Here is a 15,003-nt window from a genome sequence, read left to right on the forward strand (position 1 = left end):
TTACAATGAGTTAGGGCCATTGACGAAGTTATTATTTATAAACATCACCATTTTTAGTTCAGGAGTTTTATAAGTATATTGTCAACACTGAAATGTAATTAAATACCTAGTTAGTTTAATGGAAGTTTCATATAATTTACAAAATTTATATTTATTCTTCATAAAAATAAACACTAAAAATTAAACACAGAAGAAGTATATTTTTGCATTTGATAAAATATTTTAACAATAAAGAAAAAATGTTTTTAAAGTGAATATTATCTGAGTCTGTATGAAAATGGTCCTGTCATAATTATTTCTTTTTTTTTTATCCTGAAGACACTAAAAAGTCAAGAATAAAAGTTTTGAGATTTGTATTTGCTACATACTTTAGAAATGCAGATGTACTGAAATACTCACCAGTCATCTTTGTTTTGTACACATTTATTTAAAGTGTAGTACTGTCTAATATTTTTATGAAGTGTTAGCACTTTAAGTGTTAAAAATGCAATAAATTACAACAAAAACAACAATGCTGCTCAAATTTTATCTACCACTTTATCATGAAGAGACTTCTAATGGATATTGTAATAGTATGTGGCTTTAATAATACTGAAATAAAAATCTAATTATCATTACTTATTAAAGCTTAGAACTCATTGAGATAAATATATTACAGTGCAGTGCCATTTTGACACTATAATCAGTGGAAAATGGGGTGGTGAATCAGCTGGATAAGGAATTTGACATGATGTGTTGAGTGACCCACTCTGAGATTGGATTTGCTGAGTGATGAAACCATATAAAATGTAAACCAGGAAGGCTGGATGAGCATTTGAAGCCAACTTCTTAATATGGTTTCTTTACCTTAATCACTTTTTCACACCCAACTAGCATCAACTCTAAATATGATGGACAAGTAACAAAATACATTAGCAAACAATCCATAGGCAATTACATCTACATTGTAACATTGACAGTTGTACTTACCAGATTAATTCTGCTTATTCTTAGAAGAACAGAACTATCACTGATGGTTGTTAGCAATTGGTGCAAAACAGAGGTGAAGTTTTACTGAATGTACGGTGCAACTGGATTTAGTTCTTCAGTCAGAGCATAACTACGTTAATCTATCACCTGTTCTACTAAAATGGTTGCTCTGCCAAGACAGCCTTGTCTTTTATAATGTATAATATAAATATTTTCTTCAGGTTATAAACAGCACCAAATAGATCAAAATTGTGTTTGTGAGGGGAACGTAAACCCAGAACCTTGTCTTTTAAGGGCAGTGTTGTTTCTGAGCTATCTAGACTAGACTGATGACCATCTTTCACAGCTTCAGTTTTATTAGTATCTGTCTCCTACGTTTGAAGATCTACAGACTATATCCAGCAAGGTATGCAAAAGAATTCCTAATTTAGAAAGCGGGAGAGATGTACCAGTAAAATTGAAGCTGTGAAAGTAGGTCACAAGTCATGTCTAGATAGCTCAATTAGTAAGAATATTGTCTATAAAGGCAAAGGTCTTGGTTTATCATGTTGACTGCCACAAAACCCCCAGTAGACACAGCAGAGGTTCACGTCTGAAGCCATGTGCCTGCTGGCAGCCAGATGCTCCACTCTGTCCAGTACAATATATCTTTGGATGGAGTGCAGAGTTGCAAAATACAAAGTGCAAAACATTGAACAAAACACTGTAGCTGATTTTCTGTACACCAACATCAACTCAATCCAGAGAAGCAAACTAATGCACAATACTCCAGCACTTTACTAAACTTAGTGACGCATGTGGAAGATGGCAAGAACAAGGTGTCAGACATGAACCTCTACTGTGTCCACTGATGGCCCCACAACAGTCGATGTGTTAAGTACGGGTTCTGCACAAAATTCTAATTTCTGAGAAAATTTCATGACAGTGCAAACTTTGCTGTGAATTAGTCATTACGTGCTGCTGTAGCTTTGCTATACTTTGAAACTGATTTCTCTTCAAACCCATTTAATGAGTTTTATTAAGTTTCAACTGACTGTATTAGCACACTTAAGTTTGAATTAAAAAGAGAGAAGGGTTGGGGAGTGAGATGAGAGAGAGAAGGGTTGGGGAGTGAGATGAGAGAGAGAAGTGTATTCACTCTAAGGCAAAAAAAGATACACCATGATGGAATTATCCAAATGGGACAGATATCAGTAGATGTGCTGTACATATATAGTCAAACAAATTATTAAAATTTCAGAAAAATTGGATGATTTATTCAAGAGAAAGAGCTTCACAATCTGAGCAAATCAATTACATGTTGGTCCACCTCTGGCCCTTATGCAAGCAGTTATTTGGTCTGGCTGTTAGATGTCCTCCTGGGGGATATTGTGCCAATTTCAAATTCTGTCTACTTGGCATGTTAGATCTTAGATATCCCAAGCTGTTTTGGGGTGCCCTGCCCACAATGTTCTAAACGTTCTCAGTTGAGGAGAAATCCAGCAACCTTGCTGGCCAAGATGGGTTTTGGTAAGCTCAAAGACAGCTCTAGAAACTCTTGTTGTATGTGGGTGGCATCATCTTACTGAAATGTAAGCCAGACAACAGAGCAGGGCATAGAATGTCATCAGTGTACCACTGTACTGTAAGGGTGACATGCATGACAATCAAAAGGTCCTGCTGTGAAAAGAAATGGCACTCGAGACAACCAGCCCTGGTTGTTGGGCCTTATTGCGGGCAATGGTATCCTACCACTGTCGCGGCATCTCCAGGCATGTCTTTATTGGTCGTTGGGGCTTAGTTCAAAGTGGGACCCGTCACTGAAGAAAATTCTACTCAACTCAATGAGATTCCTTCATGGTGCATCATTTTTTTAAACTGAAGACTGTAAACTGTTTGCCTGCAACACAAAAAATTTAATAAAGAGGTTGTGCTCAAATTAAAAGTTTATTTGGACACCACAGTACATATGTGTGGTCTTATTGGAGAGGATATATCATCATCTTCCTACAACATTTTCTACTCGGACAGTATATGATGACCTAAAGTTCAGTGTAGTCCATGGTGCAATTTGCAATTTTTTATATCAACAAACCATTGCCAGAGGTAAAAGAAGTAAGAATAGTCAGAAAAACCCTGGGACTAACTTACGTTTTAATCCCAGACCTTTGGATTTATAGTTTAGACACTTTTTTGCACTTGGCAATACTGTGAGGTTCTCTGAGGAACACTCATCAGAAGTCATACTGCATACAAAGTAAAGACACATTGAATGTCAAGATTTTAACAGTAAATTTCCAAAACATTTGTAACAAGGTCCCCAAATGCTGTCATCCTCAAATTATACTCAAAACTGAGATAAAAGATTTTTAAATATTTAAAGAGGCATGGAACATTTATTGTAAAGGAGAAAGAGTATTTGTTGAATTAGCAAAAATATTACAGAATGTATTTTCACTCTGCACCAAAGCGTGCACTGATTTGAAACTTCCTGGCAGATGAAGACTGTTTGCTCAACCAGAACTTGAACCTGGGACCTTTCCGTTTCACAGGTAAGTGCTCTAATGACTGATCTATCCAAGCATGAACCACAATGTGCCCTCACAGCTTTACTTCCACCAAAACAGAAAAAGTCTTATGTCTATCAAGGTCAAAAGTGAGACTGACTGCAAAGTTAAATGAAATTGAATTTGAAGTTACAGTGAAATCCAGAACTTTAGCTGCTTACAGGGATTGGTAAATATCAATGGGGACAGTTGAAAATGTGTGCCCCATTTGGGACTTGAATCCAGGATCTTCTGCTTACATGGCAGACACTCTATCCGTCTGAGCCACCGAGGACGCAGATACCATCTTCATGCAAAGTTATCTGGACGCAAGTAACTTGCCTAGGTGTTCACAAGTTAATCGTCAAATGTTTTTACTGGCCACCCAATTATGCTGTAATAGCAGTAGAATCATTCAAAGAAATTCTGTTATCAGTAGTCTGGAAATATCTTTATCATGCAATGTTAGTTGGAGGTAACTTAAATCTACCAAGTATACACTGGGATGCCTGTGGACTAAAAATTAGTTCTGAACATGTTCTCCGTAAACTTCCTTCAGCAACTAGTTTGACAATCTACACACACGGTGGAAATGTTTTAGAACTTGTAACTACAGATGAGTCTGACCTTATTGATAGTGTCAATACAGAGACAGGGATTAATGATCATGATATCATAGCAACGATGATTACTGAAATTAATAAATCCCATCAAGGAAGCTAAGAGAGGTTTTATCCTGGAGAGAGCAGATAAGAAGTTGTGGGCATCCTATTTCACAATGAATGCACATCATTTAGTTCCAGTATGATGAATGTACAGGAATTACATGCAAAGTTAAAATTGATCATAAATTTCTCTCTGAAGAAGTATGTACTGAGTAAGTGGATTAAAGGTGAAAAATGCCCACCACTGTTTAATATCAAAATTCAGGAAATACTGTGCAAACAAGAGATTGTTGCACTCTTTGTTAAAAAATTACAGAAATGTAGCCACTCAAAAGTTAGTAGAACTTAATGTGTCTACAAAAAGAATGATGCAAAAACTGTACAGAACCCAAGAAAATTCTGCTCCTACATAAAATTGCTAAGTGAGTCAAAGGAATCTATGCAATCATCAGTCAACTAATCTAGTATATAACAGAAGACACCAAAAGGAACTTGAAGTTTTAAAGCTCACCTTTAAAAAAATTGTTTATGTTGGAAGATCATACAGACATATCACTGTTTGACCATCATGCAGATTCTTCTATAGAGGACATAGAAATAGGCATTTCTAGGACTGAGAAACAATCAAAAGAGTTGAAATCATACAAGTCACAAGGTCCAGATGGAATTTTATTTTGATTTTACTGGGGTATCTTAGGCATTGGCCCCTTACTTAGCTTGCACTTATCAAAAAAATCTCTAACCCAGTCCAAAGTCCCAAGTGACCGGAAAAATGCGCAGCTGACTCTCATATATACGGATAAAATAACAGATCCACAAAATTACAGACCAATACACTTAACATCAGATTTTCTTAGGCAGATTCTAAGTTTAAGCATAATAAATTTCTTCGAGAGAAAAACTTCTGTCCACAATACAACACGGATTTAGAAAGCATCGTTTGTACAAAACTCAGCTCCTCCTTTACTTGCACAAAATCCTGCAAATCATGGGTGAAGGGAAAGAGGTACATTACATATCCCTATATTTCCAGAAAGCATTTAACACAGTGGCTCCCTGAAAAGTGTTAACAAAGGTCTGAACACACAGAGTAGGTTCTGAGATATGTGAGTCACTCAAAGACTTTTTAAGTATAGAACCCAGTACATTGTTCTCAGTGATAACTGTTGATCAGAGACAAGGGTATTGTTAGGAGTGCACTAGGGTGGTGTGATAGGATCACTCTTGTTCTCTACATACATAAACAATTACATAAACAATTTGATGGATAGAGTAAGCAGCAGTCTGTGACTTTTTGTGGTACAGTCTATGTATAGGAAAGTGTCATCATTGAGTGACTGTAGGAAGATACAGAATGACTTAGAAATCTTTTTTTTTTTTTGTGTGTGTGTGTGTGATGAATGACAGCTTGTTCTAAATGTAGAAAAATGTAACCTAATACACATGATTAGGGGAATCAATCTTGTAATGTTCAAATGCAGTATTAGAGGCATGCTGCTTGACACAGTCCCATTATGTATAGAGGACTTTCATGACCCGTTCTCGAATTCTGCTTGAGTATTTTGAATCCCCACCAGGCCAGATTAAAGGTAGACAGCAAAGCAGTTCAGGGGCATGCTGCTAGATTTGTTACTGGTAGGTTCAACCAACATATGAGTATTACAGAAATGCTCCATGTACTCAAATGGGAATTGCTGGAGGTAAGACGACAGTCTTTTCATGAAACATTATTGAGAAAAATTAAAGAACTGATATTTGCAACTGGTTACAGAACTATTCTAGTGCCACCAATGTACACCTCTGAAAGGACTGTAAAAACAAGATAAGAGAAATTATAGCTCATATGGAAACATATAGACAGTTGTTTTTCCCCCTTTCCATTTGTGAGATGGATGTGAAAGGCAATGACTAGCAGTGGAACAAGATACCCTCTGCTGTTCATCCTCTGGTGGCTTGGAATGTACATTGATCAGCCAGAACACTATGACAACATACCTAATAGCTGGTATGTCCATTTTTGGGACTTGCTCAATCAGGTTCATATCTGGTGGTTTCAGGGCCTAGCATGTCAATTGTTAACTCACCACTGTGTTCTTCAGACCACTCCATCACACTCCTGGTGCATTATCTTGTTGAAAAATGCCACTGCCATAGGGAAAAATGATTGTTATGAAGGGGTGTATGTGGTCTGCAGCCAGTGTATAATACTCCTTGGTGATGGTAGTGCCTTGTTCGGGGTCCAGTGGACCCATGGATGCCCAGTGAATGATTCCCAGAGCGTAATGGAGCAACCAACAGCTTATCTCTGTCCTGCAGTACATGTGTCAAGGAACTGTTCCCCTGGAAGATGAAAGATTCGTGCCCTCCCATCAACATGGTGAAGAACGTATCAGGATTCATCAAATCAAGCAATACTCTGTCACTGTGCCAACATCCAGTACTGGCTGACAAGTGCCCATTTCAGTCATAGTTGCCAATTTTGTGGTGTTAACATTGACACTTGCATGGGTCACAGGCTGCGGAGGCCCATCATTAGGAGTGTTCAGTGCTCTATGTGTTCACACATACTTGTACTCTGCCTAGCATTAAAGTCTGATGCCACCTGTCCTGTTTTACTAATTCGCCAGCCTATGACATCTGACATCTTTAATGAGGGGTGGCCACCCAACCCCATGATATCTGGACGTGCTTTTACCTCGGTTTCACCATGTATTGAAGACACTCACCACAGTACTCCTCGAACACCTGACAAGTCATGCTGTTTCTGAAATTCTGGTACCGAGTCTGCGGGCCGTCACAATCTGTCCCTGGTCAAACTTAAATAGATCACACACCTTCCCCATTCCACACATGGACAGCACACTCACTGGTGCTACATGCACTGTGTTTGTGTCTGACTAGCAGTTATTCCTCACTAGGTGATGCTAGTGTCACCTGAATGGGTAAAATAAATGTAAATGTCATGTGACTAGGGCCTCCCGTTGGGTAGACCGTTCGCCGGGTGCAAGTCTTTCGATCTGATGCCACTTGGGTGACTTGGGCGTCGATGGGGATGAAATGATGATGATTAGGACAGCACAACACCCAGTTCCTGAGCGGAGAGCTGAATGGGTATATGTCGATAATAGGTCTGTGGTCATAATGTTCTGGCTGATCAGTGTATGCAGCTGTAGATGTACCCACTGAACCACATACTTTCAGGGCATGATATTAATATAGTCACCTCACAAAAGCAGGTACTGAACTCTAATGCTGAACATTAATTGGCAGGCTGATCTCATCTTTGTAATTTTTTTTTTATTTATGTTTTGGCATAGTTAAAAGGGAACAACCACATCTTAACCTAAAATCATAAAATCATTCCAGCAACTTGTAAATTACTGAGTAGGCAATGAGAAAAACTGCCACGGTTAAAGTGTATGTACATATGAAAATTAAAATTTTTGACACTGTCAAAAATACTAGATTTTGGACTATACATTATATTGCACAGATTGTGAGAACTTCTGCCTCAATGTTTCTGATATTAATAGCAAACTTCAGTTAGTTCAGCCAAATAAGAATCAGAATAAATCAAGTAAATAACTAATGGTACAGAAACACAAATATGAAAACTATTTATGATGTGATTATTTTATCAGTTTCTTATATATTACGTGGTCTTCCTTTTGATATGAAACATCTTTCTGCTTGTAGATAAAATGACAACAATAAAAACTGTTTTCAGTTTCAGTTCAAATGAAACTCAGAAACATGTAAATCACTGTGACATGTTACATGCATTTATGAATATTTTTTAAATAAAAGCATTCATGTGAAAATACCTTACAAGTAAAGGAGACCAATCACCAAAATGCAAAAACATTGAATTGTCAACATGCTTACACAAAAAAAAAAAGAAAAAAATTGCAAGCTTTTTGAATGAATCCTTTCTTTCTTAGGCTAGACTACAAACACAAATACACCTGTGCCCCTACATGGTGCTGGCTGGACATATAATGCTTTTCAATGAGGGGTCTCCTTTACTCCCACAATATTTAAATTCTACCAGATCTTTCCCACTATAATTATTCATGTTTAAAATTACATACTTTGAAAGATACTGAATATATACAATAGTGTGTGTTTCCAAGTTAATGGTATACCATCTCAGAAATTAAAATTTGTCTCACTCCACTAAAAAATTATAAGAAACAGTCGCTATTTTATATAAACATTTCAATGTATAACTCAAACTATCATCTCATTAATGATTGACTACTATAATCCAGGTTTAGCAATACCATTTTGAAAATAATGTTTTATGGAGACTGTGTTAACTTTGAAAAAATATGTTATATCCATTAAATAGATAACTTTTGCCATAATTTCCATCTACTACATAATTAGATATTCGACATGAAATGCATTCTACATTAAAATTTATTTATTATAATAAAACAAAAGAAAATGTTAACAAAACCAAAACAATGGCGAAGTATATTTGTATTTCACAGGATTTCAAATAATAAATTTGAAGACGTCAGACGAAAATAAAGCACCAAAATCTGCAGTAGTGGATAATCAGATTTGTTTTTAATTAAAATATGCCACTACCTTACAATATTTACATAACATTACATTGACTCTTACATCAGAGGAACATAAACCACAGAGCTGACACAGGGCTAACAGCTACAGCAGTCTATATTAAATGGTGTTTTAATTAAATTATACAAGTATCTACAATATTTACATAACATTATATTGCTTTGAAAGTCTTCATTCATCATGTGCTCTTGTTAAACACAAGAACTGCAATATTGGTATGGCATTTATTTCAAAAACATATGTTTTGAACTAGTTATTCTACTTTCACTGTGTACCACAAGTAGCTTTTAACCAGTGCATATTATTTTAGCGGTATAAGGTAATTCTGGAAATGAGTTACCAAATCATACTGCCAGTTTCTGTTACATCAGTTACATTTAGCCTACTCTGTGGATTCAAGAATCTCAGACTAGCAGTATATGAGGAAATGTCACTCTCATAAATGCACCACCTTCTTCTGTCAGTACCTGCAACACTGGGAGGGTTCTGCTTTGCAGTTACGCGAGCTATTATTTCAGCACTGGGAGCATAGCAGAATGTTCCACATCTTCCTCTACTCCAGTGACGATCCTCCCAAGGATATGCTGTTTCTGCATTTGTAAAGTCACATCCTGGGAGGTCTAGCCGCCTTCACGCAGGTCGATCCAGATGAGATGGATCGCGCGGCAGTTTCACACATACAAGCAAAGTGCTCAAGACAACAGACAACTCTACCAGTACTAGTGTCAAACTCCCAGCTAGAAACATAGCACTGTGCTGCTTTAGCCAAGCCTCTAGCCTCTTTGAACACCCCTGCAACAAACAATGTAACTTAGTATTGTTACTAAGGGACATATGATTGACGGAATTAAAAGTCTTCCATTGAAAGGGTTACTGAAAGTATGAAATAATTTGAAAATTTATAGACAAATAACACAACAAAATACAGGGCATATCAAAAAGAATCATCCAATTTGGCATGTCTATATCTCAAAAATTAATAAGCATATACAATGAATTTTGTTTTTTGCAGAATGGAAAACTTTAAAAGTATTTTTTTTCATGACTTTTCATAGGTGTTCAATATGTCCCCCTCGAGATGCATGGCATATGTCAATGCGGTATTCAAATTGTTCCCACACTGCAGCTTACACAGCTGCCATTATGTGATGTCTCAGTTCATTCATTGTTGTTGGTAATGGAGGCACATAAACAGAGTCTTTTATAAACCCCCACAAGAAATAGTCACATACAGCCAGATCCAGTGACCTTGGGTAATGTAAGGCTGAATCATTTGGTCCAGTGCAATTGATCCATCATTCAGTAATCCTTTGATTTAAAAACCCCCGCACTTCCAGATGCCAGTGTGGTGGTGCCCCGCCCTGTTGGTAAATAAAGTCATCTATCTGGGGGAATAGAAAGTTCTCAAACATTTTGAGATATGTGTTTCCTGTAATAGTGTTCTTGGCAAAGAAAAATGGACCATACACCTTTTCCTATGAAACTGCGCAAAACACATTACATTTTGGAGAGTCCCTCTCATGGTGTACAACTTCATGTGGTTGTTCCATACCCCACATTCTCACATTATGATGGTTCACCGTTCCATTTAAATGGAATATTGCCTCATCATTAAATACTAAGCATGGAAGAAAACTGTATCTTCCATGTTCCTAAGAACAAAATTGCAGAACTCCACATGTGTTTGTTTGTCATCTTCATGAAGAGCTTGCAGTAGCTGGATTTTGTATGGTTTCATGTGTAAATGTCAATGCAACACACATCAGACAGGCATTGGGGGCATGTTGAGCTGCACGGTGAATGGATTTCTGTGGACTCCTTGTGAAACTATGGCTGATGCATTCTACGTCTGTATCAGACGCTCGGGGACAGCCCGGCAATTTGCCTTTACACAGACAACCTGTTTCTCGGAATTGTTCATGCCATCATCTAATGCTCCGTGCTGTAGTAGGAGTACAAAAGTCATGATGAACAGTTATTACTGACCCGCACTGTGCAAAACATAGAACAAAAATCGCTTTCTGTTGTCCCAACACCATTTTTACTACAACTGAACTGGGCGTACACTGCTGCTACCTAGTGCGAGTCATGTAAAACTAGAGAGTTTGCTCTTTCCAACAGTATGTTGTTCAAGCATATATCTCAAAGAACATAATAGTTATGATTTTTTAAATTGTAAGATTGTTTTTGATGCACCCTGTATATTTCAAGAGAGAAAAGTATGATTCTGTCCTCATGAAAATGAGTTAACATGACAGTTATGTGAAAATCCATGCACTTTTAAAAATTTTAGACATTCATACAGAAATTACTTTCTTCTCTTTTATAAACCAGCAACAATTATTTCTTTGTTATCTTACATTATATGCTTACTAAAATGCTTCAGGACTGCAGTGAATATTCAGCATGTTGAGGATATAGCTTCAGTTGATGCTAGGTGATAGGAGACTAATCGTATTCATCTGCCACTTGTAAAATGACTAGCATTTGTAATCAGTATAGAAATACAAGTTTGAAACATAACTGTCCTGAGTAATTGGGTGCAATATGTTAACCACATTTCCAGCTGCTTAAAGGAAACCTCATTGAAGGCTTTTGCAATGCCAACTTACCACAGCCTTTCATTTGTTATTCAAATGCATGGTGTCTGTTCCTTCAAAAGAATAGACACATGCAGATCCTGCAGCTGTGAAACACAATATGTATACTGAAAAGAGATGACTGCCACCAGCTGCAGTGGGACACTAAGTGACAGGGACTGTGGATATGTGGCGCTCAGTGGTAGTGTGGATCAGCCATGAGGTGTACTGAGATAGTCCGTACAGTTGCAATAATGCTGTGTCCTGGATGCTGCAGTGGTTACCACACCTGCCTAGTAAACAGGAGGTCCCGGGTTTGAATACTGGTCCAGTACACATTTTCGCTCATCACTGCTAATTCCACTTAATGTCCTGCTGCAGCTGATACCAGTCATCCCCCTTCAATATACATATAGTTTTTCATTTGTATCTCACACTTCATTAAATGATTCTAGTTTGCTTGGTTAACATAGACTGAAACCTTCAGGAAATAAAGCTTGGGAAGACATTTGCCAATAAGTTGTCTTGAGAGAGTCTTTACTCTGATGTAAAATTTTAAAGAAGCCTACACATATTAGGCAAGAAACTATAGGCTGCAGGAATTTAAGAACATGACAAGTACTGGCAACTTCTATGAATTATCTAAATTTTAATAGTGGAGACACTGTTAGTGCTTTACGGAGTAATGTTTCTAGTAAAACAAAAACCAGTAATATTAGTCAAAGTAGCTGTTTGTGTGTGTGTGTGTGTGTGTGTGTGTGTGTGTGTGTGTGTGTGTGTGGAGGGGGGCGCAGCTGCACATTACAGGCATTTTAAGCACGAAAATGTGAAACAAATATGTAGGAAGAGTGGTACTAGTAGGTGCATATACAAAATAATACGCATCGATACTAGTAGACAATTCCATACTTTATTAGCAAAGTAGACAATAAACTGTGACACTCAAGTCAAAGGCACAGAGCAAACTGAAATCAGAGTCCAGGACATTACTATTGCCTGTTGCTAAGGGCAGCAGTATCAATGTTTACAGTTAGAGATGATAAACAGTCGCTATGGCACCACAAATTGAAGGAATGATATTATATTGGTGGACCTGCCATTAACACTGTATGTTATTTAAGTGTAGCATGCAGGTTATACTAAAACTTCCTTTACTAATGTACTTCTTGAATTATTTTGGACAACAGTAGGTTTGTCGGATGGGGGCTCTAGGATTTCAAACAGCTGAGTTTAAAAGTGCATTAATTGTTAAACATTTTTTTAGAATAACTTTTTATCAAATCATCTATAAAAACTCTGGTATTGGGCCATGCAGAAGTTGAATGCCCACCAGAACAAATGGATCTCAATGGCTGATAGATGGCAGTGCTGCACTTGCCTAGTGAGCATACCACCACCTCGTCATGTGAGTAGACTGGCCAATAGTGTCGCTTGCAGCTGGAATAAATACTGCTGCACCTCAGCCCCTCGGTCAATTGTGTACTTCAGCTGGTAAGGTTTATTAGTCTCCACTGTACTATAGTCCACTGGTCAACGACTTCACTTTGGCACTGGTTCTCCTCTTTGGTCTCAATTGAGATTGTGGCTCTACTTGACCTGTCGGCAGCACTTTGTCGAAGGTTTCTTGCTCTTCATTGTTGCATAAGTTGCTATTGACTTGCTCTTGTTGTGCCGGGTCCACTGTTCAGTCAGCCCGGTTGCTCGACTTGGGTGTGAGTTTTGAGTCCCATCTGTAGGTTGTCTTCCTACCTTGCATCACCACAGTTTCTCTATGTTTTCTGATGTGTGCACCAGTATCCAGCCGCTTATGGACCCCGCGATTGGCAATGAGGAAAAAGGAAGTTGTTCTGTAGCAAGGAAGCTAAATTGGTTAGCCTGCTCAAGCAACAGTAACTGCTGATGCACCAGCAGCAGATACAGATGGACTTGTTACAAAAGTTGCTTCAGCTCTTGTTGGACAAACTTTGTGTGCAGGAGGCCACTGCGCCCCGGGGACCAGCGCCCCCTGCACTCGACACCACATTCCGTCCTCTGTCGCTTCCTCCTTTCACTGACACTACAGAGGACTGGGGCACATATTTGCATCAACTGAAGCAGCATTTCATGGCATTTCAAGTCATGGATGATTCATTGCAATAATTGTTCTGTCTGTCTTGGGTGTCAGCGGACAAGTTTTATCTCCTCCAAGAATTGGTGTGTCTGTCTGACCCCGTTGCCCTCCTCTACCACGAGATATGCACTCTATTGACTAATTATTATTCCCAGCGGTACCATGTGCATGCCTCCAGGCTAGAATTTCATCAATACCGTAAACAATTGGGACAGTCATATCACTCAAGGGTCACAGATTTACAAGGACTCAGCCTAAAATGTGATTTTATTTGTCCCCAATCAAGGCTGTAAGGCTTCCTATGCTGACGACCCCTTGATTTGTGATGTGATGATTCAGTGCAGCTGACCCAGAGGTTCACAAGGAGGCATTGAAACTGGATAACCTCACATTGGAAGACATCTTACACATCACTCATTCATTTGAAATTGCACAGGTGGCTAACGAATATTTCATGGTAAGGCTTCAAGTGGCTGCATTTCACATGCTACCACATGCCCCACCACATCATCATAAACAAAGAATGATATCAGGTTGAGCAATGTCATGGTTGTCCAATGTCTCTGTGACTTCTGAGCCTCCAGTTGCCGCTCAACGACAGCTATGGGGGCCGCGCCCTTTGTGCTCGCAGTGTTTTTCCTCTCACTCCCAAGCACATTGTCCAAATTGCTGGTGTTACTGTACACGCTGTGGCAAGGAGTGGCACTTCTGCTCAGTATGTTGCAATCACATGACCTGGCCCCACCCAGCACCATGACCACACCAGGACAAGGTACAGGTGCTGCACACAGTGGTGCCCCAGGGAAACCTCTTCAAACAAAAATTGATTCTCATGCTTTGTATGTCTCGCCAGGACATCCTGTTTCATGTAGACATTGGGGCCACCATCACTTTGATCAATCAGGCGACTTATGTCTGATGGGGTTCACCTGACTTGTCTCCACCCTCGTGCAATTTGTTGGCCTATGGAGACAATGTGATTCCTCTTTGTGGGCGGTTTTTGATTGCAGCAGTGTAAAAATATATTACCCAGCTTTTGACATTCTTTGTCATCGACCATCTGTCAGCTAAAAACGTTTTTGATATTAATGCCTTCATGGCATTTGGATTTTCTATCTCAGATTAAGTCAAGGTGTTTTCCAGGAAAGGGAGTTTCCATCTCCTTTCAACAAGATTTGGGTTGTGCTTCATACTTTCAGGCACACATAACCCTTTGGTCAGGTGACACGTCTCCTTTTTACCAAGCCACACTAATTCTGGTGGCTGCTGTGAAGCAGGAATTCAATTGTCTCCAGGCAGCTGAGGTTGTCGAACCTGTCAAATCTAGTGCATGGGTCAAACACTCAGTCATCATCTGGAAGCTGAATGGGTCTCTTTGCTTGTGTGGGGATTACCACAGTTAATAAAATATTCCAGGCTATTATGAGAAACCTAATCTATTCCCAGCAAGAAGATCATCTCACCTCTCTGATGAGTACCTCCAGCTGCCTTTATTTGAGGCATCTCAGAACACTGTGCCGGGCCCCAACCCAGTGACAGGTCCTTCACTATGTAATCCATGGCTT

General features: G+C 38.7%; 1 protein-coding gene across 1 annotated transcript in view; it reads right to left on the reverse strand.

Annotated features, from left to right (window-relative positions):
• Positions 1–8,628: 8,628 nt before the first annotated feature.
• The window catches only part of LOC126198686 (CD82 antigen-like), a 196,798-nt gene continuing 190,423 nt past the window's right edge, over positions 8,629–15,003 (reverse strand). Inside the window, exon 5 of the mRNA XM_049935182.1 lies at positions 8,629–9,541. Within this exon, the coding sequence (XP_049791139.1) occupies positions 9,380–9,541 (162 nt within the window). The 3' untranslated portion in view covers positions 8,629–9,379. The remainder of the gene's footprint in view (positions 9,542–15,003) is intronic.

This window comes from Schistocerca nitens, chromosome 8, assembly GCF_023898315.1.
Source record: "Schistocerca nitens isolate TAMUIC-IGC-003100 chromosome 8, iqSchNite1.1, whole genome shotgun sequence".
NCBI lineage: Eukaryota > Metazoa > Arthropoda > Insecta > Orthoptera > Acrididae > Schistocerca > Schistocerca nitens.